The sequence below is a fragment of the Protopterus annectens genome, chromosome 4.part0, assembly GCF_019279795.1.
Source record: "Protopterus annectens isolate FY-2018-M chromosome 4.part0, PAN1.0, whole genome shotgun sequence".
Classification (NCBI taxonomy): Eukaryota; Metazoa; Chordata; order Ceratodontiformes; family Protopteridae; genus Protopterus; species Protopterus annectens.
This window is the reverse complement of record NC_056733.1, coordinates 584,820,784-584,845,941: the sequence shown is the minus strand read 5'-3', so window position 1 is coordinate 584,845,941 and position 25,158 is coordinate 584,820,784. Positions and strand designations below refer to the sequence as shown.

The 25,158-nt window shown below is 39.1% G+C and overlaps 1 protein-coding gene across 1 annotated transcript in view; it reads right to left on the bottom strand.

The window, feature by feature from the left end:
- ACACB (acetyl-CoA carboxylase beta) overlaps window positions 1-25,158 on the bottom strand; it is a 1,510,375-nt gene that overhangs the window by 1,201,923 nt on the left and 283,294 nt on the right. Inside the window, exon 11 of the mRNA XM_044068517.1 lies at window positions 5,264-5,427. Coding sequence (XP_043924452.1) covers window positions 5,264-5,427 — 164 coding nt within the window. The remainder of the gene's footprint in view (window positions 1-5,263; window positions 5,428-25,158) is intronic.

Sequence of the window (25,158 nt, the reverse complement as noted above, 5' to 3'; positions counted from 1 at the left end):
TATCTGCCTGCTTGGGATGACATGAGTGACAAACCTTGATGCTTTGCCAGAGATGCCTGCATCTGTCACCCCTGGGTTTCTGGGTACTGGCTAAGGCTCTTACTACCCCTATAATGCCTTTTTAGGCGGTGTTCCAAAGACCAACTTACCACCATAACAGCTATAAATAAATGCAATCTGTGGGTCATGCTGCTCAAGGCTATAAGTCTAAATCTCAAGATACACTCGCTCGAAGCGCTCCTCAAAATGGAGAACATCGACATTTGTGCTGTAACGGAAACCTGGTTTAAAGCAGAAGAAAGCATCCCTGTGCTACCAGGCTATAACTCATTCCACACCTTTCATCCCCGAAACACAGACCGAAGCTCCAAAGTGGGTGGTGTCTCCATATTCATGAAGGATATGCACACCTCCAGACTAGTAGCCCAGCATAATGCATCTGAGATACTTCAGCTACAACTAACATTGAGTAAGACAGCGATCCAGGTCATAGCCTGCTATACGTCCCCAACCATGTCCCTAGACTCTCACTCCATGTTTTTAAGCACCCTGGAATCTACCAAGGTCCAACCCAATACTCTCATACTAGGAGATTTCAACTACTACTCCATCAACTGGGAAAACTTCTTAACCATCAATACACTGGGCCAGCGCTTCCTGGAATTCATGAATTTCAAAGCCCTGGACCAGCTCATTCTGACCCCCACTAGAGGAAGCAACATCCTTGACCTGGATATTACCAATATGGGTGACCGTAGCTCTACACCAATAGTCAATCCCTCCCTTGTCAAATCTCGCCATAAACTAATCACCATGGAAATCCACATCTCACCCACACCCCCTACAGAGTTAACCACCTTGAAAAACTTCTCCAAAGCTGACTTTGGGCTCCTAAAAATAGAGGTGGCTAACTTCACGGCACCCATGCCAATGGAAAATAGCTACATGACTGCTGAATGATACACTAATGCACTGTACAAACATGTACATAAATGCATGGAACTAGCCATACCCAAAAGAACCAAAATGCTCTCCTCCACAAAAAGGAAGCCAATCTGAGGGTTCCCTGTCATTAATGAACTCTACAACAAAAGGAAGAAACAGTTGCAGAAAAGGTGAAGTCTCAAGACTGGAAAAACTCCCTTATTAGCCTCAACAAAAAGTTGAGATCCCTCATCAAATTCTCCAAAGCCAGCTATGAAGGCATAATTGTAGCAGACACTAAAAACAATCACAAAACTTTCTATAGTTACATCAAGAACCTCAACAGCAATAGCCAGATTTTCTCTGAGTTATTGCACAATGATACCTCCTATACTGAGCCAACAGATACTGCCAACATACTGGCCGACATATTCAGTGCCAACTTTACCCCTCTCTCCTCCCAAAGGACCAATCCCAATACCAGAAGAATCTCAGGCATCCAGCATTACTGCAGCACAGGTTAAAGCTGCATTGCCCAAGGCCAGGAATACAGCTTACATGGGACCCGATAATATCCCTGGCTGTGTTCTACATGAACTACAAAGTGAACTAGCGCCACATCTGTGTGCCCTGTTCAGTCACAGCCTCACCTCAGGCTTTGTCCTTACTGAATGGTGCACTGCTACAGTCATCCCTCTTCATACAGGGGGAGCGACTACAGACCCTGGGAATTATCGCCCCATTAGCCTGATGAGTCTGATATGTAAAGCTATGGAGCACATCATCATGGACCTGATTAAGAAAGATATAGGAAATCTCCAAACTCTAGATCCCACACACTTAGGCTTTGTGAAAGGGAGATCATGCCTGCTCAACCTGGTTGACTTCTTTGAGTCAGTCATCTGGGCTGTGGATGGTCTTTGATACCATTCCTCACTTGGGAATTATTGATAAACTCACCAAACTAGGCATCAACCCCTATACCACTAGATGGGTTGCAAACTGGCTCACAGATAAAACACACAGTGTGAAAGTAGCGGACTCCAAGTCAGACTGCCGACCAGTCACAAGTGGAGTCCCACAGGGATCGGTCCTGGGTCCTCTCTTGTTCAGCATCAACTTCTCAGACGTCCAGGCCAACACAAAGGGACTCTGGGTGACCAGATTCACAGACGACTGCAAGCTGGGAGCCATTCTTAACTCCCCAAGTGATGCAGATGTCCTACAGGAAAACCTCACCAAGACCAATGACTGGTGTCGAGACCATTGCCTTAAGCTTAATGCTAAAAAATGCGTCGTCATCCCCTTTGGTAAAAACTCAATTCCCACTAATTATCACATCGATGGGAGTCCGCTGAACACTGAAGGTGTTATAAGAGATCTGGGGGTACAGGTTGACAGCAACCGCTCCTTCGACCACCACATTGCCACTGTGGTTAGAAAGTCCTTCTATAAAGCACCTCTCTCTTTTTGGATGCAAAACCATTGGTAATGAGGTCATCTGTCTCTGCTCTTCCCTCATTAGACCAGTCATAGAGTATAATGCTCCATTTGGCATGTGCTTCACTAGACACCTGCAACAGCTGGAGGCCACAGAAGTACCTCATGAAGAGGATCCTAGGCATTAAACACATGTCCTACATGGACAGACTCGGACTCCAGCTATTCTCTGTCTCATCTCTAATATGATATCAAAGCCACTCTTTCAATACTTCTCAGCTGAACATCTAGTGGTGCCAATTGTATATGGTTTGCCAAAAGTTCATAAATGTCTTAGTACTCCACCCATGTGACCTATACTCTCTGGCAGAGGCTGGGCTACGGAACCCCTCTCCATTTTTTTCAAAAAAACTTGCATCACATATTAGAAGAATGTGATACTGTTCTAAGGGACACTAAAACTTTTTTAGAGTTATTACAAATGAAATGGAAACCTGACTATTCTGAATAGTACTTTGTTACTATGAACATTGTGTCCCTGTTCACAGTCATACCGAATCAATAAGGTATTGATAGTATTAGTGAACTATTGCATAGCAAGGGGGGTCAGGGTGATAATGTATGCTTGATTTGTAGCCTATTGAACATTATTTTAAGTAACAATGTTTTTATGTTCAATGATGAATACTACATTCAAAAGGCTGGCATGGCGATGGGCACAGCCTGTGCCATCAGCTACGCCAACCTTTTAATGGTGCAATGGGAAATAGAGTTTATACTCTCTTATATGACCTATGCCAACTCTGTCTTGTGGTATACTAGATTCGTGGATGATATTTTTTTATTATGGCAAGGAACTGAGGCAAGATTAAGACAGTTTATCCACTATCTTAATATGACCACCGGTTTTCTGAGATTCACATACAATTATAGTTTACAACAGGAGGAATTTTTAGATGCGATTGTTAGTAAGTATTCACTTAATATTGTTAAAACTAGTTTGCATGGAAAACCGGTTAGAAAGAATAACCTGTTGCACAATACAAGTATGCACCCGAACAATTGCAAAAGTAATATAATAAAAGGACAGGTGGTCAGGTTGATGAGATTACATAATGAAGATGCAGAGCTGAATTCAGCTCTAGAGTCCCTTAAACCCATACTTTACCAACAATGCAACATATGCGAGGCACATGTAGGTAGTGTTTTTGAGAGTAGTGAGATGCTACGACAGATCATTAATGAGAGTAGTAATGATTTGAGAATAACTCTGACATATGCTAGTAATATAAATATGATCTGCAATGTCATTAATAAGAACTGGAATATACTCTCTAATTTGGATGGGTTGAAGTAAATGGTAGAAGACAAACCTAAGTTTAGCTTTCAAAATAATAAGACCCTTAAGAACCATCTTTGTTATAAATCTAGTTTAAATAGGACCACTCTTAGATCAGATAGAGCAGGTACATATACATGCAGGAGTTGTACTGCCTTGTGCATATACACACACAGGTACTAACTTTGTACACCCTAAGCTAGGCTTCGGAATAGAGCCTTCTCACTATGCTGACTGTAAAACAGTCAATGTAATATATCTGAGTTATTGTGTCAAATGTTTTTCATATTATATTGGCATGACTATCGACAGTTCAAAGACAGGATACTTGAACATATAAAGGATATAAGAAATAAAAAGGAAAGTAGTGCCTTGGCTATGCACATCAAGAATGAAGGTAGTGAGCGTATGTTTAAGTTTCTGGTCTTGGAAATGCTTGCAATCAGAAAAAGGGGAGGGGATATGAGGGACATTACTGAGGCAGCTGAACAAAAATGGATTATGTTACTGCGCGCTGATAAAGTGCCTGGTTTGAATAATATGGTCTCCATTAAACCTTTCCTGAAAGTGAGACAGTTTAGACACTAGTTTAGTTTATGTATGTTGTGACGTTTTTAAAAATGTTAAGTATGGCTTTAAATAATTTAATTGTTTTTAATTGAAGTAATTAATGTTAATTGGATTATTATTTAATGTGGTTGTTTTAAGTCATTTTTATCTAAGCCTGATGAAGAGGTAAGCACCTACTTACAATAAATTGGATATTCTGCGGTGTTGCATCCATTGCTACAGTGTTTTTTCTCATTTGCTTCTTTTTTGCTCTGGTTGTTTTATTGCCTGAGGCTATATTCTTTGTTTAAATTCTTAAACATGTCCTATCTATAAACTTTCTTTTGACACCTATAAAATATGCATCTTGAATCATAATTACCATATACTGTATTCACTTGTTTCTGGGTATCTTCAATTAGAATTGTTAAAGTGTTAACTAATATTATTATTAATACATTTACTCTTAAAACTCTATGTGCTGTGAAGATTTAGGCCTGCTTTAATATGGCTGAATTTCAAGGCCTATGCAAACAGAATAGTGTATTTATGTCTAACAAACTACATTTAAGTAAAATCTGATCTTGCATGCCAAGTCGTTAAAGCCAATTATTTTAATTCTCTTGAAAATGCATAGAAATCAAATTGTGAACACTTGGTTTAGATAAGGGAGACATGGAAAACAATGGAGATGAACAGCTTTTCATTCCATATTTGTGGAAAGTGGTAGGCTTATTAAAAAAAAAAAACAGCACATTCGTAGGAAATGCTGTTTCACAACAAAGGTAAATAAAAGGAAATAAAATGAGCAAACTTTCCATCAGAAAAACATGCAACTACTTTTTTTACTACTATAAGATAAATAAGATCCCTACAACACACATTTATGCTGCAGGAAATACAGCTCTCACTGGGTAGTCAAAATTTCTACACAACTTTCTAAAGAATCCAATAACTTATTAAAGTTTTAAATTAAATGTGTAGCTCATTTTTAGAATTGCAAATACATACGAGATAGCTTCCTCACGGTTTTCGCCCCAAGAGAAGCAATGTCCAAATTGAGAATCTGCAAATTCATGTAAACCACCAGTAGCTGCCACACTGAAATAACCCCATACATTCTTGTTGCTACGAAAGTTCAACTCTTGAACTGTCCCTGAACTTGGCTTGAACCCCTGGAAAAGAAAAAAGGAAAAAAGCTAAGAAGAACTGGAACATTTAAACTTTACAAGATTTCAGTTAAACCCAACATGTGAAGACTTACAACCGCAAATTATTAAACATACAGTAGAAAATTCTCTAGTGTGCAGTAAAACCAATGCAACTTCTGTCTTTTTTTTAACACTATACATAGAATACAACACCACAGAACTACTGCTCCTCCTCTGAACAGTCTGCCATATTTATTTATTTATTTTGACATTTGTTGACCGGGTTAGTCCAGCTGAGCTAGAAGCCCATTTTCAGTGGATACCCAAGGAGAAAAGCTCAGAGGTAGTAACATACTTATATTCAAAACAAGTACAATAAAAATCTAAAATCTAAAAACAGTACAGTAGTGAAGGAAAACTAATGCAAGCAAAAATGACAAAAATGAACAAACAAGCACAGACTGGGCAAAGTTTTTAGTTTACAGTTATCAGGGAGAAGCATCATGGACGGAGTACAGCAAACAATTTGCCACTGGCAAACAAACCTCGACTGTGTGCACTGTAGAGTAATGTTTTAGCCTCAGAACACAGTGAAGTAATGTTGGAGATTTAGTACTAGTACAGTGTAGTAGTATGAGACCTCAACTTACATTGTCTGTAGACTCACTGTACATACAGTGGAAATTAGGTTGTGGTTGCTTATTAAGTATGGGAGCAAATACAATCTGACAACTTAGTATAGGACATAACAATAATACCTGACCTGTCAAAAGGCATCAGAAAAGCACAAAATACATATAGCATATATCTCAAAAATTTCCAGACAATTGGATTTATAGAATTAAACTAGGAAAACTATTCTACCAGTTGAAAGACAAAGGACCCGATAGGTGAAGTGGAAAACAATCACTACAGAGTGGTGAATGCAAGTAAATCTCTGACAAACAGTATAGATTAATAATCCTAGGCATCACAAAACTATGTTCCGGATGTTGGTTCATAAATTTTATTCGGACTATCCTACAATTAGTGATTGTTTAAGAAAATGGTGGTAGATTACAATCAAGGCCAGAGATATGCATCACCTAGGGCACCATACTTGGGTAGGGGAGCTCTATTTATTTATTTTTAGAACAATCTTTCTTTGCTCCAAAAATAAACAAGTAATAAATAAGTAAAATACCACCACTAGAAGAAAATGACTCATGGAAGATCAGGTGATCCAGTGGTAGTGGTGCTCCAGCTGACCTGATGTTTAAGGTCACATCAACCATGTTAAGTTTAAACATTGCAAGATTATGGGAGTAGAGACCTTGCAACGTTAAAATGTTAAGTGTGAAGGTACACCTAAAGGAAGCTTTTACACACACACACATATATATATATATATATATATATATATATATATATATATATATCCTCCCTCGATCCATCTATATTGGGCGTGGCGGAACATGTCTGCCATTAAAGGATGGAATTGCACTTTCCTGACTGTTGTTTTTTATTTTAGCCTATTTGGGCTATATGTATTGTGCTGGAGTTTAGTGTTGGCTATATATATATATATATATATATATATATATATATATATATATATATATATATATGTGTGTGTGTGTTAATTTTATACACACACACACACACACACACACGTATGACATCAGGAACATTTCACAGAATTCTGGAGTTTGAGGAATAGAGCAGGGGCATTTTTTGTAACTTTGGATGGAGTTTAAAGAATGGCAGAGTGAGTTAATTCTTATTACGGTTTTAATAATATTTCTGGCAGTGATTGACCAGATATCTTTGGCAATATTTCTGGCTTTGTTATTTGTCTGGGTAGTTGAGGTGAGACAAGTGTTACTACTATTTTTACAAGGACGCTGGCAGTGACCAATCAGATATTTTTGGCAATATTTATCTGCCTTTTTGATTTATATGGAGCAATTTGAATGGAATATTTTAACACGTGGAAACTTGTTTGTGTGGACTGTGGAAGTGAAATAATATTACATAGCCATGAGATGTTGTGGCTATAACTTTAGGGTATGGGCTGGGTGAATGAAAGTAACTGATCCTCTTGCCATTTGTTCAGTTACTATATGGATTTGTAGGACAAGTGTGCATTTATGAGAAGATGGAGTACTTAATTGGATACCTAATATGCCCAGACAGAATATGCATAACTTCTGTGGCTGTCTTCTGTGGAGGAAAATGAAGACTAGTTGCCTCCTACTGTTTGCTTATTATTTGGCTTTGCAGGACTAATGTGATTATGTGAAGCTATGTGCAGTATTCTAACATATGGCAGCTGTTTGTTTGGAAAAAAGGTGAAATATGCAGTCATCCTTTTTATCACAATCAGATATCTAAATCACACATATAAGTGGCTATAACTGCTTGATGGGGGTTGCCTGGATGAAAGTAACTACCCTATTATCATTTGCTCAGTTTAGCACACCTCCCTCAAAAAATAAGGACTAAATGCATCACAGAATACCCAGACCTTTAAAACATATGGGGGCTGGTAGCACCTGCATACCAAGGCTGTGTAAGTGGATTTTGCCATGAGCTTAGTAATTGCTTCTGTCCTGAATTATAACTAGTTTAAAACCAACCCTGCTTATGGGTGTTTATAGAAGGTCATTGTACTTGTACAGGGGGCTAAGAACAATGCCATTACTTCTTGAACATTTCTCTCAAATCAAAGGGGTCACTATCTATTGTGTTGGGATGGAGACAGTGTGCACATTATTTCTATACCCTTCCTCACAGACTTCGGAAGGGTGCACAAGGGTCACTATAGCTTGTACAGGAGCAATGTACTGTCTCTAGAAATAACAAGTTGGAAACATTTCCTCACAATCACCCTTTTAAGGGAAAGCAACTATGCTGTTTACATACGTCTGATAGCAAATATGTTATGTTCTATTTGCTTCTTAGCTATGTTTTAGTCTGACATCAGAAGGTAGCTATCATTTGGGGCATAGAGGGTGAGGAGGCATGCTGTATATAAACATGACAGTAGCAGCTTAAAATATGACTGTTGGCATTTTCATCTTAATTTTAATCCCAATTTAACACCAGAGGGGGAAAGCAGAAAGTGACTACCGATTTTGCAGTGGTGGTGGTTGGGGGAGCAGGTGCTATTCCCAGATATGATACATGTATCCTCACATGCATTTGTCTTCTCAGTTTACTGTGAACTAGTGCTTGGTTAGCTTTGAGCATTAAAATTTGGATACAACTTATTTATTTTTTGAAATAAAGTCAGATTAAATTTATTTTCCATATACATGATTTTTGTTCAGGCCATCATTTGATCAAAAGGTTGGGGAAAAACTCTTAAAAGCACCTCAGAAAATCTGTAACACACTATGGTTTCCGGGTACCTAGCTGCCCCTTCCGAAACCTAGAGGTGTAGCAAGCAAATTCCATTTTGTACTCACAAGCTCTTAGTATTATACCCCTTGGGCACCTATCACTTAAAATAGGATACATCTCTCAATGTGCCCCCCAAGCACTTAATAAATGTAAGTAACATTTTCAGCTGCTCCCCCCAAAACTATTAATGATCTTGTTTTTAGATTAGCAATATTGCACCTGTTGTTGGAGACATTCCTTTAGACAGTTACAGACATAATATGACCTGAAAAAAACATATTGATGTGATGCTCAGAAAAAAAAGTACTCGGTAGGAGTAGAAAAGAGTATGTCCAACTTACACCCTTACACAGACCACCAGCTTTGGTTATTACAGAGTAGTGTTGGTCATTTAGGATGTGCTGAAAGGCTGCAGGAAGAAGCAAAGTTGAAGACTGAATTTCCTTCTTTAATCATAGTTTTCATTCAGACAATTACTGGATGAAAATGTTGTTTAAAAAACTGTAAAATGCATCTCAGAGCATCTAGAAACCTCATGGCACAGTTACGTTCACTGCAGTTAGTACAGTTTGTCAACTAATGTACATGCCAGTTAAAATGTGCCAAAAAGAAGCAGGAAAAACAAGTTGAAGATGAAGACTAAATTTATTTTGGACTTTCAAGATGGCTGCACATTGAGTAATAGCTTAATTCTAGTTCTCCCAATGTGAAAATAGAAACTTGGCAGAAAAAGTCAGTGGACTTGTACTTCTGGGAAAATGTCAGTAACTGGCTTGTTCATAGGTTCATAGATTAGTACTAAGCTAACTGCTCTTATGAGCCATTTTAAGCTTAGCCAGTTACCCCCTGTGAGAATCAAACCCTGCACCTTGTGTCTGTAAGGTAAACACGTTAACCTTTATACCAACCTCACAACCCAAATAATCAGCCCTGCCAAGTCTCAAACCCAAGACCCTGTACACTATATTCAGAGCAATGCATCACTACACCAATTGCACTGCCTGGATACGAGGAAAAAAGAAACGCATAGGACCTGAAGTAAAATTGGCTTCAAAAGGTGAGGAAAAAATGCTGACTGGGAAAAGTACTGCAGCTGTTTAACAAAAAACAGTACAAGTTAAGACATGACTTCCAGTAACCTGAGACAACTGCACACAGACTTGATTAAAATAAATCAAACACTGATGCAGTATGTCAACTCAAACAGCAAAAGGCTGGAAAAAATGGAAGAAGCTTTAAACAGGAATTCAGATGAGGTGATTAAACTGCAAAAATCAGAGGTCAAAATGAAGAAAAAGTTGTCTGAATATGAGACTGCACAAGAAGAGAGGTTTCAGAAATAATACAATTAGCGGACAGAGCACGTAGGGAAAACCTGAAATTTTCTGGTGTAGCAGGGAAGCAGGAAGTCAGAGATTATATTAATTTTATGAAAGCACAAATAAGCAACTGGACTGATATTCTACAGGAGGATTTGCTAATTGAAAGGTCTCATTGTGTGTATTCTCCGAACCTGGCTATGAGAAAGAAACCTAGACCCTTAATAGTAAAGATGCAATCCTACCAGCAGAACGAGCTGATTCTGACAAAATTGTGGGAGAAGGACAAAGTACTAAAAATGGGAGACAGCAGAGTGTTTGAGGAGAATGATTACTCATTGTACACCAGGCAAAAGAGTAAATTTATACCACTATTCAGGGAATGCAGAAAAGCATGTGTGAGAATCAAATTACTGTACCCAGCTATCTTCAGAATATTCTTCCCTGGAGGGACAAAATCATTTTTTGATGAAGTACTTGCTAAGGAGGAAATACAAAAATTTGTACAATAAAAAGTGAACTGTGAAACGGAATGAGATTCTGTTCTTCAGGTAATAAAGACCACAGGGAGATTGTGCCAGTGAAACCTTTTCCAATGTTTCAACTAAAAATGATTGAGAGAAAGAAAAAAGCACAAGAGTTGACTAGAAGAATCACCAGTGCACTGGAAATGAAGCAGAGAGGATTTGGAAGATGGAGATGAGCAGGAATAAAACCAGTAACTTGGAAATATACAAATGTGGGAATACAAAGCAGTAATTATATTTGTGAAACATGACAAAACAAGAAAATCTGAAAATATTGGACTTTTTTGGATTTTGTTAAACTTGTAGGGGACTCAAGGATATACCCGACATCAGGTGATTAATGTTCAGAAAAATACTTATAAGAGGGGAAGGGGATGGAAAAAGTTAACCAAGTAAAACAAATTTTTTTCTTAATGGTATTATTTTTATAATTGTGGGTGGCTGCGCTGGTACAGCAGTTAGCATTGCTACCTCACAGCAAGAAGTTCTCTGGTTTGATTCTCAGCTGGGGTGCCTTCTGTGTGGAGTCTGGTTTTCCTCCCTGTGGTCATATGGTTTTCCTCCGAGCACTCCAGTTTTCTCCCACATTCTAAAGATATGCAGTAGATGGACTGGACACTAAATTGGCTGTAGGTGTGTGTATATGTGCGTGCAAGTGAGTGGCATGGATAAAGTACCATGGTAGGGATAGCCACCCGGTGGTGTAAACCTTGGCTCAGGATGATTATCACTGTTGAAGTGACACCCCGACTTCATGTGCAAAAGGGGTTGAGGATGGATGGTACGATTTTGTATAGTGAATGATTTTCATTGCATGCTATAAAGTTTTCTCAGTTAATTTTAAGTGTAATGGGGATACTAATGTAAACAGGTGCTCCTGTTTTTTGTTTTTTCCCCCTTCCCTCATACTCCTTGTTCAGTTTTAAGAGGTACTGCAATGTAAAAAAAAGACTGATTAAAAGAGCATGACAAAAGAAATATTAGTGTGTTATTTTGTATTCTTGCATAGGGGAATGACTGGATTAAGGCTCTTAGACTGATCTAGTAACATGTTTTTAGAGAAAGCAAGTAAATTAAAAGAATATGGATTATTATAAGGCCTTTTCTAGCAAATAAATGCATTCTTAGTAGCAATTCTGTAAAGAGAAATGACTAGGAGATAATGTTTTCTGAAAACGTGCAAGTGTTCATCCAGCTGGGGGAGCTATAAAGATAAGACAAAACCAGGCAGCAACTGGTAGAAGCATAGGCTGCACCATGCATCTTGGCATGGATAACCTTTCTTTTAGGTTAACACAAGTCTATCAGTGTTGGCTGTCAGTTTGGAACCTCTTTGTTATTATTAAGTTAATAGGTTTTAGGGGGGTATTGGGGATGTACTTTTTTTGAAGGCATTCAATAAAACAAAAGGTTTTGTAAGATGTGATGCAGGCTCAGATACATATAAGAAACAGCTGTATAAAAAGGTCAATTGCCAAACAGTATATACATGTAACACAAAAACTGGAATGAAACATTTAACAAAAAAACTGTTATACATAAAAGGTGGGATAATAACTTCCTAATACAACAATGCTTTCTGTAATGGCTTTAAATGTCAATGGTCTCACAGATAAATATAAAAAAGAAACAGTAGTGAACTATATTAAAAAATGTAGTGTGCAAATAGCTATGCTACCCGACACATTTGGAAAGAACTGAACATGTGAATTTGATAAAGAAAGGTTTTCAAGATGGTTACTCAGTGGAATATCAGGGACAAAGAAAAAGAGGAGTACTTATATTAATTGTAAGAGGAGCTGCAATAGTGATAGACAATAAAAAGATAACAATGGTAGATTTATAGTACTAAAGGGCTACTGGCAAGGGAGGAGGATTACACTGGCATGCATTTATATTCCACCTAACACTGCTATAATGGAGATTAAGAAAATTATGTGAGAAATAATCATCTTTCAGCAACAAATTACTTATAAGTGGGGATTGGAATTTGAAGATGTGTCTGTGGGCCCAGATGGGAAAATATAACAAAGGAGGGCAGATTTTTGAAGAAATTTATGAAAATATTTGGCATGGAATATGGGACTGCAGTACTAGGATTTCAGAGTGAATTTACATATTAATCCCCAAGATACAGACACTAGGCTAGACAGAATTTACCTTCCACAGGGACATGTGCTTTTAATTGAATGTCCTCATAATACCCAATAACTATTTAAGATCATGTTCCAATAATAGCTAAAATAAAAACATAGGGTAATGAAATGAAAATGAGACACTGGTGCTTTCCCACCTACCTGTTGAAAAGAGAGGAATTTAAAGAACAAGTAGTGGAAATTATTCAGGAGGTATTAAGGAAGACAGAAATTTCTTCTGAAAATATAGCTAGGGAGTGGGATAAAATGAAAGTGGAGTTTAAAATAGGATGGAAATGAAAGAAAGGAAGATATGTTTAAGAAGTAACAAGAATTGTTTAGAGGGAATGACAAATATTAAAGTATTGTAAAATAGAGGAATCTCACTGAACAAGAAGAGGAGGAACTGAAGAATGTTAAATAGAAAATAAGGGATTATCTCAATAATATGGATGAGTTTAGAAAGAGTGCTGTGAAGCAACTGATTATAATAATAACTCTAGAGCACAAAAACTTTTTAGCACAACAACTTAGGCAAGAGAAGGTAGAAAGGGCTGTCACCAAGATTAGGGAGCCTATAACAAGGAAGATAAGAGATCCTGTAGAAGTATTAGAAATATTTTGGAAATTATATGAAAGTTTGTATAAAGCAGAGAAATATGGAAATCAAGAAGAGGTATAAATGTAACTGTTTATGGAAGAATTAAATATGTAAATGTTAGAGGTAGATGAGGCTCATTTACTAACAGGATAGGAGGAGATGAGATACAAACTGTGATATATAGTCAATCTACAGAGACCTCCCCAGGAAAAGCTGGTATTTCTATAGAGGTTTGGAAGCTAGCAGGCAAAATACTGATAAATATCTGGAAGGTTTTGTTTAGCAGTATTTTAAGAGCAGGGGAAGTATCAACATCTGGAAGAAAGCAGTGGTAGCTGTAATACCTAAAGAGGGTAAAAATCCATCTGATCCAGCTTCATACAGGCCCATTTCAATACTAAACACGATTAAGTTTTTATGTATATAATGGCGAAAAGAATGGCAAAAGTGATGCCAAAATTGATAGATATGGACAAATGTGGCTTTGTGGAGCGGAGACAAACATTTGACAATATTAACAGAAATCTTATGATCTAGCAGGAAGCAGAACGTAAGAAAATAGCACTGTTTTTGGTGGGTCTTGATGCAGAGAAAGCATTTGACAGAGTAAGCAGGGACTTTATGAGCAGGACAATGGAAGCATTTGAATATCCTGCTAAAATTATAAGGTCGATTAGAAGGATATATGAGGGATCAGAGGTGAAAATTGAAGTGGGTGCGAGTTCCTATCAGATAACTTATGCTTGTGCAGATGAACCAGGCAGGGGTGTCCTCTTTCTCCTTTGTTATTTGCATTATATTTAGAACCACTGGCAAATATAAGGGACTCGGAAATTCAAGGATATAATTGATATGGTAGTGAAGAAATGCTGGATCTATTTGCAGATGATATTATTTTATACCTGATAAAATCAGAAAAGGACATTACAGTGCTGTGGAACATTTTGAGGTGGTTTCAAATGTTTTCAGGATACAAAATTAATGAAGCTAAAACAAAGGCAATAGTGGTAAATTATGTACCCACACATGAATTGATTCAACAATATCCATATTTATGGGAACATAATAAAATGAATTTAAATGTATGAATAAAAATTATTCTGGTGTGGCAGCTAAGGAAATGCTGGAAAGAGACTAAATAAAAGACAATGCAAAAATCAAAATTGGAAACTATGTTGTATGGGTATGGATAGTAAGATACAAGCAGTTAAAATGCTTTTAGTCCCTTTTGTCTTATATACAGGTCAGGCATACTTTTATCAACTAGAGACTTTGTGACTAGCAATTAATAAAGAGCTGAAAGATTTGATCTGGAAAGGGAAAATGGCAAGAGTCAAGTGGGATAAGCTGATTCTTCTAATCTAAGAAGGCAGATTGGGATTACCAGACTTGAAGGGGTAATTAAGAGCTACAGTTAAGGCTCCTATACATAGCCCCAGCAGACATGTATAATTCGCAGTGGAAATGGATGATGATGAAACAGGGATGGGAAGCTCAAAAAACAAGGAGAGGCTGGAATTTTGGATGCAGGCCTTTAAGGAAAATAACAATAATCATATATAATATTACATTCATAAAGTAAAGTATTCTAAGAATTAAGCCAGCACAGGAATGGAGAAAGGAGATTCTGCCAGACTGGACAACTGCAATTAGGTATACAGATAATAGGCAAGAGGGATCTGGAATTTACTGGAGAAATCTGGCAAAGGAACCAAGGTATTAGGAGCAAATAACTAGAGAGGGAAAGGTAATAGAATGGGAAGATGCCCACATTTATTTGGACTGCAGGTTAGATACTGCCTACTCTGATAACAATCCATAATAGGGAAGGCAAAGAGAAAGAAATAGAGGGGCCTAAATGAAAGACCAGCACTGGTAGAGCTTTTAGTAGAATCCAGAATAGAAGCTGCTGTTAAAAGAAGGAATAATTACTACAGCATATAAAATATTGCATGATAACTATAATAATCAGAGAAGGTTAGAAAGGACTGGGAAGGGAGATTTGATGAGCAATTCACAAAACAATGGGGGATATAGGTTTGTCTCCTAAACATGCAACAAAAGAAGATTTATGATTTTTGTTTGGAAATGTTTGCATAGATATATTTATACCCCAAATAGAGTCCAGAGAAATTTTCCTTAGGTATACACCAAATGATGGCGGTGTGATGAGGAAGAAAGAGGTAACTGGGAAAGAACAGTTGTGTAAAATCTTACTATAATCATAGATGTCGTCCTCTTCCATGTTGCAGTATTCTTACTGTGGGATTCTCCATCTCAGGCGACCTGAATGTCGGCTCCTATATAAAAACTTAAGCATCGTTGCTGTTGGTGTGTGGGATGTCACACACAGGGCCATAAACCAGGTGCCTTAAATGTGACGTCTGCACACACAGACCTCAAAACTAACTGCCTAGTCAGACAGTAGAGTAGGTAGAGCCAATTGGTGTCCTCCAGGCTGGTGAAATGCCATGGACTGCCCAGTGTAACCAAAGTCTATGTGCTGCCCCAGAGTGCCCCATACACAGGTGGAAAGGAATGCAGGGGGATAGGTGGGAGGGAAGGAATACTGCAACATGGAAGAGAAGGACATCTATGGTTATGGTAAGATTTTACACAACTATTCTATACCCTTCTATTCTCATGTTGCAATATTCTTACTGTGGGAGAGTGTACCACAGCTTAGGAAGGAGGAAGGGTGGAGCCCTGCAGGATTGCCCTAGCGAAACCTGCCCTGGCTCTGGAGATATGATGCAATTTAATTTTTTTGTGTCTGGTAAAGGTGTGTATAGTGGACCAGGTGGCTGCCTTCAAGATGGAGTCTATGTTTATGTCCTTGAAGGCCTTGGTGGATGCTACAGCCCTAGTAGAGTGTGCTCTTACCCCATGAAGTAATTTCTTGCCATGGCAGGAGTAGCAGAAGCAAATAGTTTTCCTGATCCAACAGGAGATAGTTTGTTTGGAGACTGCCTTGCTCAGGGCCCTGGGATGAAAGGATACAAAGAGTTGATTAGATTTTCTAATGGTCTTAGTTTTGTCCAAGTAAAACCTTAGCTGTCTGTGAACGTCTAGGGAATGGAGTTATTCTCTCACTGTCATTGGTAGGAGAGGGAAAGAAGGTGGGTAGGTGAATGGACTGATTTAAAGATAGTTTATTGACCACTTTGGGCATGAAGGAAGGGTTGGTCCGCAGGGTCACCCTGTCTTTGTGGAAGATAGTGTAGGGGGCATGCCATGTGAGCCTGTAACTCTGATGCTCTTCTGACTGAAGTGAGGGCTACCAGCAGGATTGTTTTCAATGTGCACATTTGTAGTGATGCAGAGCTAGCGGGCTCAAATGGAGCCAGTGTGAGTTTTTCCAGGATAAAGTCAAGGTCCCAAGGCGGTGGGATAGGCTTCCTCAGTAGTCTGATGTGCAAGACCCCCTTCAAGAACAATTTAACATCTAGCCTGGAGAGTAAAGGAGGGTCGAAGGGTAAGCAGGCAGAGATGGCAGAAAGGTGTACTTTCACTGAAGAGTATGAAAGGCCTGCCTTGATAAGCTCACACACATAAGCTAAGACTAGAGATACATCCTCTAGAAAGGGATCTCAAAGCCTTTGTAGACACCATTTGGAGAATCTTTCCCATTTTAAAATGCAAGCTCTCCTTGTGTTAGGTTTTCTGGCCCCCATCAGGACAGAAAGCACATCCTCAGAGTAGTGGTGTCTGAAGGGTATTAAAAGTTTACCACCCAGAGTGCTAGACACAGCATCTCCAGATGAGGGTGGATGAGAGTTCCCTTCTGCTGTGTCAGTAGGTCCAATTTGTGGGTAACTTGTGGTGATTACCCTTGACAATGGATAGTAGAAGGGGGAACCAATGCTGCCTAGGCCAACAGGGAGTCACCAGCAAGACTTTTGGATTGTTCCTCCTGATTTTCAGGAGGACCTTTTGAATGAGAGGAAAGGCATACAGAAATTGCCCCTTCCATAAGATTGTGAAGGCATCCACTCTCCAGGCTAGTGGGGAGTGGTCCATGGTAGAGAATTTTCTCAGATGTCTGGGGTGAGGTAAACAAGTCTATATGAGGTGTACCCGATTGGCGGACAATGTGCATAAAAACTTCTCCGTGCAACATCCACTCATGATGCAGAGAGAATGATCTACTAAGAGCAAACGCTTGGTGGTTGTCCTAGTATGGGATACAGACTGCCTGCAGAGATAAGTTCTTTTGTGAGGCTAGGTTACAAATCTGCATTGCCAGCCTGCAGAGGAGGTAAGACATGCCCCCCCCCCCCGTTTGTTGATTTACCACATGGCCATGGTGTTGTCTGTAAAGATTTGAAGGGGGCCTGGCTGTAGTAGGGGAAAAAGATCTTTCAGGGCTAATTGAAATACAGTCATCTCCCTTATGTTGATGTGTTTTTTCAGGAGGGGTGCCTGCCAGCATTCTTGCACCTTGAGGCCCTTCATGGTAACCCCCCAGCCCAGATCTGAGGCATCTGTGTGCATATGTTGGACTGGTGAAGGGGATAGGAGGGGAAGGCCTGGGTTCATTTGAACTTGTTGAATATACCGCCGTAACTGCCTTTAGGCAGGGTAGGCTAGGAAGGGGATCTAGAGCTCTAGAAGGTGGCCGTGTTAGGATGACACATTATTTAGATACCACTGTAGCTTCTCATGTGCAGCCTGGCTAGTGGTAGCATAGGAATAGTGGCTGCCATAAGTCTCAGAAGTCATATGAATTGTCTTGTTGACAGTTGGTGGGTCTGGATAAGATTCTGGAAGTTGTCCATTAGGGAAATTACCTTGTCCTGAGTAAGGAATGTTTTCATCAGGTCTGTTTGGATCCTGAATCCCAGGAAGAATTTGTCCTGCTCTGGTGCAAGGGAACATTTGGGTAGATTGAGGGTAAACCCCAACCCTTGTAGTAGAGACATGGAAAACTGCAGATTTTTTTTAGGGTGTTTTCTTTCTCTGCAAAAATGAGAATATCATCTAGGTAGGGGTAGATTTGAATGCCCTTGGTCCTGCAGTAGGCTATGGCAGGAGCTAGGCATTTGGTGAAGACCCTGGGTGCAGTGGATAAACCAAAGGGAAAGGCAGTAAATTGAAAGTGAGAATAGGGCTCAGCAAAACTAAGTACTTTCTGTGAGTGGGCTGTATAGGGATGTGGAAGTTGGCCTCGCTCAGGTCTAGAGTGGCCATGAACGCTTGGGGTGGCAGTAGTGAGGGAGGGTCTGAAGGGATAGCATTCTGAAGGAAGGGACTTTTAGGAAGAGGTTTAGAAAAGACAAATCCAGGATTGGCCTCCATGGTCCCTCCTTTTTTTGGTACTAGGAATAGCCTTGAGTAGAAACCTTTTCCTTCTTATCCTGAGGGGACAGGTTCTATGGTTCCATAGGCCAGCAGATCCTGTATAATGTGAGGAACAATCTATAGTTGTTTTTTTTGGGGGGAAGGAATGACCCATGGTGTGGGTCTTTCCTTCCAAGATAGGAAATATCCCTTTTCTCCTATTGCCAAAACCAAGCGATCTGAGGTGATTTTTCTCCAAAAGGGCAGGCAGTGGGGGAAGACGGTCTGACAGAGGGAGATGGTCAAGGCAGTCACGCATTGTTGGTAAAATTTCTGTCTTCAAAGGGCTGTCTGTGTGTAGGCTGAGAAGAGGCAGGCCTGGAAGAGGTTTGCCTCCTGGTTCCTTTCCTATGCCTGGAAGAAGGAGTACCAGTGTAAATGTTTCTTTAGACATAGGAGAGGTCTTAGCTGGATAGTTTCTGTAGTATTTTGGTATAGGAGATACCAGAAGGTGCTGACTGTCTTGCAGCTCCTTGCTCTTTGCCTGAAGGTTCTTAAACAGTCCAACATACTGTTTTCCAAATAGGAGGTTGTGGTCTAGTGGGGCATCTAGAATTTTAGATTTGAAATCTTCAGGCAATGGCTGTAGTCCTAGCCATGAATATCTGTGAAGCACAGATTCAGATGGAGCAGATCTAGCAGAGGCCCCTGCTGCATCATAACTGCATCTAATCGAGTGCCTGGATACCTGGGATGCCAAGGTCAGTTTTGATGCTACTTCTGTCTTGTTGGGAGAGTCAGGCAGGGAGGATAGAAGTGTAGATGCTTGGGATACCAAGTCCAAGGCATACTTAATCATACAGGCTTGGTAGTTAATGGCTCTGAAGGCTAGGGTGGAAGAAGTATAAACCTTCTTGCCCAGCCTGTTCATATTCTTGCTGCCCTTGTCAGTAGGCAGAAGTGGTGAGGATGGGATCAATCTTGACTGCTTGTAAGGGGCCACAGCTATCACTGCAGGATCCGCCAAGAGGGGTTTTACAAGAAATTTGTGGTCATCAGGCAACTTACAGAAATGAACTTGCAGCAGTTCAAAATATCTTTTTCGAGTTTCAGTCATTTGGGAAGTATCTCATTTGAAATATTCTTCCATGTTAGTAATGGTCTCTCCAAAAGTGATATCTTCTGGAGGGGAGACCCCTTCTATGGATTCCTCTTGTGGGAATAGTATTCCAGGGGAGAAGCTATTTGTGATGAGTAAGAAATAGACTCCTCCGAGTATGAGGAAAAAGCTTCCTCTTCTTCTTCCTGTGAAGTGAGAGGGGGAATAGAAGTAGGTGAGGCAGGTCTTGGGCTAAGCACTGGGATAGTGGAGGGTGAGGAGGTAGAGGACTAAAGGCCATGAAGGCCTGCATCAAAGACTGTGTAAAAGATTGCAGTCAGGTAGTCCTTCAGAACAGGGAGACAAATGTTTGCTTTTTTGCTTTCTTTTTAAAGGGGTAGTCTTGGGAGAAGGTCTAGTTTCAGGGGCCTGAGCTAAGGAAGAGGATTTGGATTCCTATATCCCAGATGGATATCTGGTGGAGCCTGGCTCCCCTCAACTTCGGTAGAAACCGTCTGAGTAAACTCCATGGACTTGCCACCAGTACTTCAAAAGTGACTTCCTCCAAGGGAACCGACGAAGTAGACGGCTCTAGCAGACATCTTTCAACCCCTATATTGGCGGTCAGTGGGCATCTGACGACAGAGGGGCAGAGGTAGTAGGCCATGAAAGCCTGGAATTTTTTCTTGGTGGTTTCACCTGGGCAGCCACTTCAGGATCCATCCTAAGCAGTAACTTTTTAAGCCTCTGATTTTCCAAATATAGATTAAGGGTGGCTAGGTGGCTTCTAAGCATTTTAGGGATGAAGGATTGGCAAATGACGCAGGAGGTATGGTCATGTTCCCGGCCTAAACAGAATATGCAATGGTCATGGGCATCTTTGTGCGGAATTTGATGCCCACATCAGCATTTACCCTTCTTAGCAGACATCAGCTAAGAACAAACAAGCCAACCAAGTTCAAGAGATTATAAATTTTAAGAATTCCCCTAACAGGGTACTTAGCAATGTGATCGATCTGACATCCCATAGTGGCAGAAAAGTTCAGAGGTCTGTGTGTGCAGATGTCACATTTAAGGCACCTGGTTTATGGCCCTGCGTGTGACGTTACATGCACCAACAGCAACCAGGATTAAGCTTTTGTATAGGAGCCGACATTCGGGTCACCCGAGGTGGAGAAAACCACAATAAGCATATTGCAACATGGGAATAGAAGGACATTATATTTTCTGGGAGTGTAATGAGTTGTCAGACATTAAAGATTCCCTGCAGACTACTCTGTCAGGGATACTGGGTGAGCAAATTGGGGTGTATCTAAGGAAATGATTTTTTGAGCTATGATAAAGAATCAGAATTGCCAAGGCCTTCAGTCCAATTATGGTAGCTGCCAAAACAAGGCAGTTACTAGAAAATGGAAATCAAAGTCTAAACCAACCGTACTAGAAGTAGTAAATACAGTGACAACAACCAGAAGTGGGATCTTTAGAAAAGACTAGGAGCAAATTGCATAGGAAAAATGGGAACAAGACATACGGAGAGGAATGAGGTTTAAAGGAAGGCAGGATTTAAATGAGTTTTGTAATGTTTGACTGACAATGATTGGGTAGATTATAAATGATGTATAATGTTTGTAGCTAGAATTATGTCAGTATGGTTTGTGATGTAAAATGCTTGCCGCGAAGATTGTGTCAATATGATTTGTTTTCATTTATATAAATATATGATTGCCTATATCATAAGTGATAATTTAATAAAGATGCTTCTTGTTTAAAAAAGGCTAAATTTCTTTCTTTGATCATTTATTTTAATATTTTTTTCTCAGGCAATCACTGTATGAAAAATGTTGTTTAAATAACTCTAAAATGCATATCAGAGCATCTAGAACCCCCATGGCTTTTGGGGCCTTGTGGCTCCCATACTCCCAGCTTAGTACAGTCGTTTCCTCCACATTGTAGTCTTGCTTTGATAAATGTTGAATGAATAAGTGAAGAAATAACTGCAGAATGGGATGGACAATGGGGGGGGGGTGAGTCTTTTTGCCTAGGGCATCTGTTTACTTAAGGCCAGCCCTGATTACAGGCAAACAAATTATGACATTCACTACAGTTACAGACTTCTTTTACTTAGAAAATGTTTGCCAATCATGCTATTTTATTTAGACAGCTTTCTACATCATGCAGCCCTGACTTTTGATTTGGTCCTGTGTCCTGAAATATTTTGCCCTTGCCATACCTCTGAACCTCTTAGAGCAAGAAATCTGGACACAGCCATAAATAAAATTAGGATTAAGGCGCAAAAATAAGGACATTTTTTAAATACTGCTCTTACACACTTGATAGTTGATAGAATAACAAGTTTTGCATAAGCATGAAGTTTCTGAAGGGTACGAAGTCTGAAACTCAAATGTCTGTCACTATTTTCTAACTTCAGTCTTTAAGGATTTGCCACTAATTTGCCAGAAAATCACAATTTTATGAAAAACTGACCAAAAATATGAGGCAAAAATCTGGTCTATTGTGAGAAAATCTGTACAGTTGAGAGGTATTGCCCCTGATTCAGGTGCTGAGAGGTTAAGAGCTATGCTCCTTGGGAAACTGACGTTAGCAATGAAGAGAGTGAAACACAGAAACATATTCCATTATTTCATTAATATTTTTACTGCAAGCCAAAGTATGGAAAGATGCTTAGCCAGTTTACAGTTCCAGTACACCACCACCTGCACAGCAGCACACATTGGTGTTTACTTTTAAGTCAACAAGTCTCCACACTTACTCCACATATAAATAAAGTCTACTCCATTTCTTCTGCACCCTTTTTGTTACCCATTTCTCATTATTCTCCTTTGTGTTTACTTTCTTGCAGCTATTTATGCTCTACACATCTTCAAGCAACACATTTTCTCTTCCTATAATTCACTATGTTATTCTTTTAGTATAAGTTGTCTCACTTATGATGGCTGAAACTTATCCACCAAGTTCTGCTAAGTAAGGTACCAATTTTCTGCTATGTTCTACAATGCTAATCTGTATTATGGCATCTTAATCTAATTGTTATAAGATACTCTTGCATCTTTAAGTATGTATATATGTTATTAGCATATTTTTATATCTGTGCAAAAGTTCTATTCATTTATTATGGGATCCTATTCACCTGGGTTGTGACTGTAAATGGTCCAGTGAGATCAGTGCATTACCCTGGCAAACAAATATAAATATATGCATACATAAACAAACAAATACTACCAAAATACAGATTACATCATTTGAGTACAGGTCACCTACAATTAATTAATAAACTATTAACATTAAATACATCATTTGAGTACAAGTCACCTACAATTACTTACTAAACTATTAACATTAAATATCAAGGATGAGCATCTCCCTTTTCATAAATTTCTCTCCTTAGCCGTTATTCTTTTGCTTGTCCTAACTGTACCGTCTTCACCCCCTTCACATTCCTCAACTGACTCAGAATTGTCCTCTGCTTCTTCTGTACTTAAAATATCATATGTACTGCTAACGTCAATGACATCATCTTGAAATATTAACAAGGTACATTAACTACCAGTTCTCCATTGTGCTCCATGATTTTCTTCAAGTTTCAGACTATTTTTTCTCTCTCATGTACCCATCTTATTTACATTTTGTACACACAGGTTTACAATCTTTGGCACTGTGACCCTTCTCTTCACAGTGGTTTGAGAAGGGAAATAGATAGCAAATTCCCCATTTCTGAGGAAAAAAAATTTTTAGGCGGTCTGCAAGTCCCGATTACCCCTCTGCTTTCCTTATTGCAACAATAGATAAGCGAATTATGGTATTCTCTTTTAAATGCAAAGATACCCATGCATCCCTCCTCCTACTCCCAAGTCTACCTCTTTCATTTATTGCCTTTTAAACATCAGTTGTAGTACTGAAATTTTTAGAAAATCTCATCATCATTTGAAATATTGCCAGAGTACAATTGCAAAACAAAAAGTGTCCAATCAAAAATGACATCCATGCAGCCATTTCACAATTTTCAAAAGACAAATCTATAAACCTATATTCTAAAAAAAAATGTATGATTGAGCAGATGTCAGTTGTCTTATTTTATCACACAACATGTACACATTTTTCCTGGTTCATACCGTTAACATTGGCTGCCTTTTTTGAACAGAAAAGATAAATTCCTCAGTTTGTTTCTTTTGCCCAACAACCTGGTGTAACATCTAAGAGTATTTTTGTCTCCTTGTCTGCTTCTGGCAACATTATTTCTTGTATGGTTTTCTTCCAAGACATTTCCAGTACACTTAAATTGCATCCTTTCAAAATCTGATACTCCTTAGCATGCCTCGGAAACTCCACCCTCATTCACATTCTGCTCATCTAACGAATCAAACTTACACTTTACAATGTCACTCCAAGACAAGGATTTGTCAATATCTGCCTCACCTTCTTTCATCATTTTCTGCAGTTTCATCATCAAGTCCAACAGGACTCAGTATTGTTACCACAATCTCCAGCTCCACTTCAGTCACTGCATCACACTGTCTGTCCCTGTGTACCTCAGCCTCTGTCCTACTGGGTCCTCTCTCTAACTTCTCAGGTAAGACGCACTCAACAACACCCTCCAATTGAAAACAAAAATAATTTCCATGGTGCTCTGGCTTAATTTCCCCTAGTCAGTATGAACACCACTCCAGTTTTCCCCTGAAAAAAGGCTGCTGTCTTAGTGGGACTAACCTGAAGAAGAAGCATACATAAGTAATTATATACATACAAACGTGCATGGTATCACTTAACATCATGCAAAATTACTGCAGGTCTTGTACAGTGGACCAAAATATATCAATATAAGATTCTGCTGTGTCGATCATACCAAAATCCAAGACTTTACTAGGCACTTGAAGAGGATCTGTTTGGATAGCAGCCTGACTACTTTTCCTGGTTTAAAGGAGAAAAACAGATGATTCAATTTTTCCTCATCTCTTTGTTTATGTCCAAGTAAGGTTAGAGCTGTCTCGGAACCCTGATAGTTTTGTAAGATTATGCTCAACAATATATTAAGGTTGAATGCAACTTTGCTACAAATATGCAACATAAATAAGGAATAAGATAAAGCTTGCTTAAATGCAAAAACAGAGTTTAGTAATATGTGATTAGCATCCATACTAAATGAATGTGGCTTAAAAAAATAAGGAACTTGCTTATGAGTGTATTACACACACATCAAGAAAGCTGACGTCTTACAGACATGACAAGAATGTAATTTGCTTTCTTTAAAGAACTGACAACAGGACATGTTTTTCTAAGAAAGTTTAAAAATGTGCTTTTCTAATCCACAAGGCGTTTCCTTGAAGACAGTTTACTTATCAGCATTTGCACAAGAACAGATGTGTCAGCATTTGCATCATCAAAGCAGTATCTT